Here is a 2,012-nt window from a genome sequence, read left to right as displayed (position 1 = left end):
GAAACTGGTCGGGATGGGATGTACTGAGGTAGATGCATCGTGGAGGAAACATGTCGCGATGCGGGAAGCTTCTAGCACATGGAAACAATAAATTCAGAGTAACTTAGTACTTTTGCATCTATATGGCACCTGTGCGAATCTTGCAACCTCGCAGTCTTTATTGGTCTGACCTTTGCAGATTTGGCGGGGGGCATCTGTAATTGCTCTGAGAGTTTATGATACATGTAGGACGTAATAGTGCCTCAGGACGAAGATGCAGCTTACGCTTGGTTCGGGTAGAAAGCTGCATGTAATCAATACAAGCACAGGGAACTGTATGCGCAGGTTATTTGGTACAGGCGTTAATTCCTCACTTGACAACTCGCCCTCCACAGCGGTGCCGGTACTCACGCTTCCAATAACAATTGTTTGTCATGCGTCTCCACCACATTGTGCTGCTAGTTGTTGTCGCTGTCGATGCTGTATCGGCTGCAACGAACTCGAAGCTGTCTGCATCAAGCTCCATTGTTGCTGAGAAGAACGTGGCACGATTTTTAAGGACTAGCACTGTCGCAGATTGGGGCAATGGAGAGAGGGGGGTCAGCATCAGAGTCACCCCCGGTGTCGAAGCAGTCACGAACAAGAAGGGCACGCTTAAAAACCTCCTGAAGTATGCCAACAGAAAAAAGTCTTCAAAGTCCAAGTTGAAATTGGACAAGGCTGGTACCAAGCTATTGGGCAACTCGAGCTTCAAGCTTTGGGCCGCGTACGTCCGACTCATCCATCGGAGGCATCCAGACGCAGCTATGGTTACTTCGTTGACGAGTCGATACGGCGACGAGGTTCTGTCGAAGATGCTCGAGGCTGGACTGAAGATGCCTAAAACGAAGGAAGCCGCGACGGCATTGCAAACTAAGCAGTTGGAGGGCTGGAAGAATATGGGGCTTTCTGCAGACGACGCCTTCAAGACACTGAACCTGAACGTTGGAGCAGAGAAGGTTTTTAAGAACCCGAACTTGAACGCGTGGGTCAAGTACATGGACGATCTGAACTCGGGATTGTCCCGAAAGAACCAGGTATCGATGATCGACACGTTCAGAAGGAACTTCGGTGACGACGCGCTGTCCAAAATGCTCGTTGCGGCGAAGAAAGACCCAGTGACGGAGAAGATTGCCACAGACATGCAGGCTTCGCTGTTGAGCAAGTGGGTGCTTGCCAGGAAGGACCCTGAAGCTGTCTCCAAGATTGCGGGTAGCTCCTTAGAAGGCAAGATGTTGCATGGTACATACCTTGAGAAGTTCAAGTTGGCGTGGCCCGACCGTCTTTAGGTTGTTGGGCTTGCATGCCGATTCAACTGTCTATTCACCAACTAGCGAATACACCACTTGCTTTTATTCAGCTGACCTCGCGCGCATGATAGTAATCCAGTAGTTCTATCCCCACCGGGGTCAGTAACACACTATACCTCACCGAATAAAAATATATATGATAATACTCCAGTATCAAGCGAGATACCGCTCTGCTCCCCAGAATCTCGCACTCTCAGTTGTCAACTTTCGCTTTCTTCGCAGTTCATTTTACGGCGCTCATTGTTCAAGTTTCGAAGGAATTGCTAGGCTCTATCTAACTAAGAAGAAGTTGAGCTATACTTGAAGTACGCGGCTGCAGTATCCCGTGCTGGTGGCTGTTGTTTTTCTCTCTCCTCGCAAGTGCTGAAGTCACCTCACCTGCCGCTGAATCGGACATCTCATCCGACGAACCCTCCCGGCAACAGGCTGAGAAGTGATAGTATTGAAAGCGGTGACGCTGACGAGAGAGATGATGGCAAATCGTTCAAGTTGGACAGCCATGCGCAGCTCTAGAGTTGGACGAACAATGGACGGACAATGGACGATGTCTTCGAGGTGTTAGCGCCCCAGTTCAAATTTGTCGTCTGCAAGAAGCATCCTGAAGAGAAAAACAATCGTTAATGAGGAACTTACGAGGAATTGTAGAGATAGAGAGTTGGCAACGATGCTGTTGTCGACAACGAG

The 2,012-nt window shown here is 49.4% G+C and overlaps 1 protein-coding gene across 1 annotated transcript; it reads left to right on the top strand.

Moving 5' to 3' along the window:
- Positions 1-413: 413 nt before the first annotated feature.
- Positions 414-1,307, top strand: KRP23_10807 (RxLR effector protein PSR2; the record flags this gene model as incomplete). Its single annotated transcript, XM_067895915.1, has 1 exon — positions 414-1,307. The coding sequence occupies one exon, from the start codon at positions 414-416 to the stop codon at positions 1,305-1,307; it is 894 nt and encodes a 297-aa protein (XP_067741561.1).
- Positions 1,308-2,012: the final 705 nt, after the last annotated feature.

This window comes from Phytophthora ramorum (genome assembly GCF_020800215.1).
Source record: "Phytophthora ramorum isolate Pr-102 chromosome Unknown Phyram_PR-102_s0010, whole genome shotgun sequence".
NCBI classification, from domain to species: Eukaryota; Oomycota; class Peronosporomycetes; order Peronosporales; family Peronosporaceae; genus Phytophthora; species Phytophthora ramorum.
The sequence above is the reverse complement of the archived record's forward strand: the minus strand, read 5'-3'. Positions and strand labels throughout refer to the sequence as shown.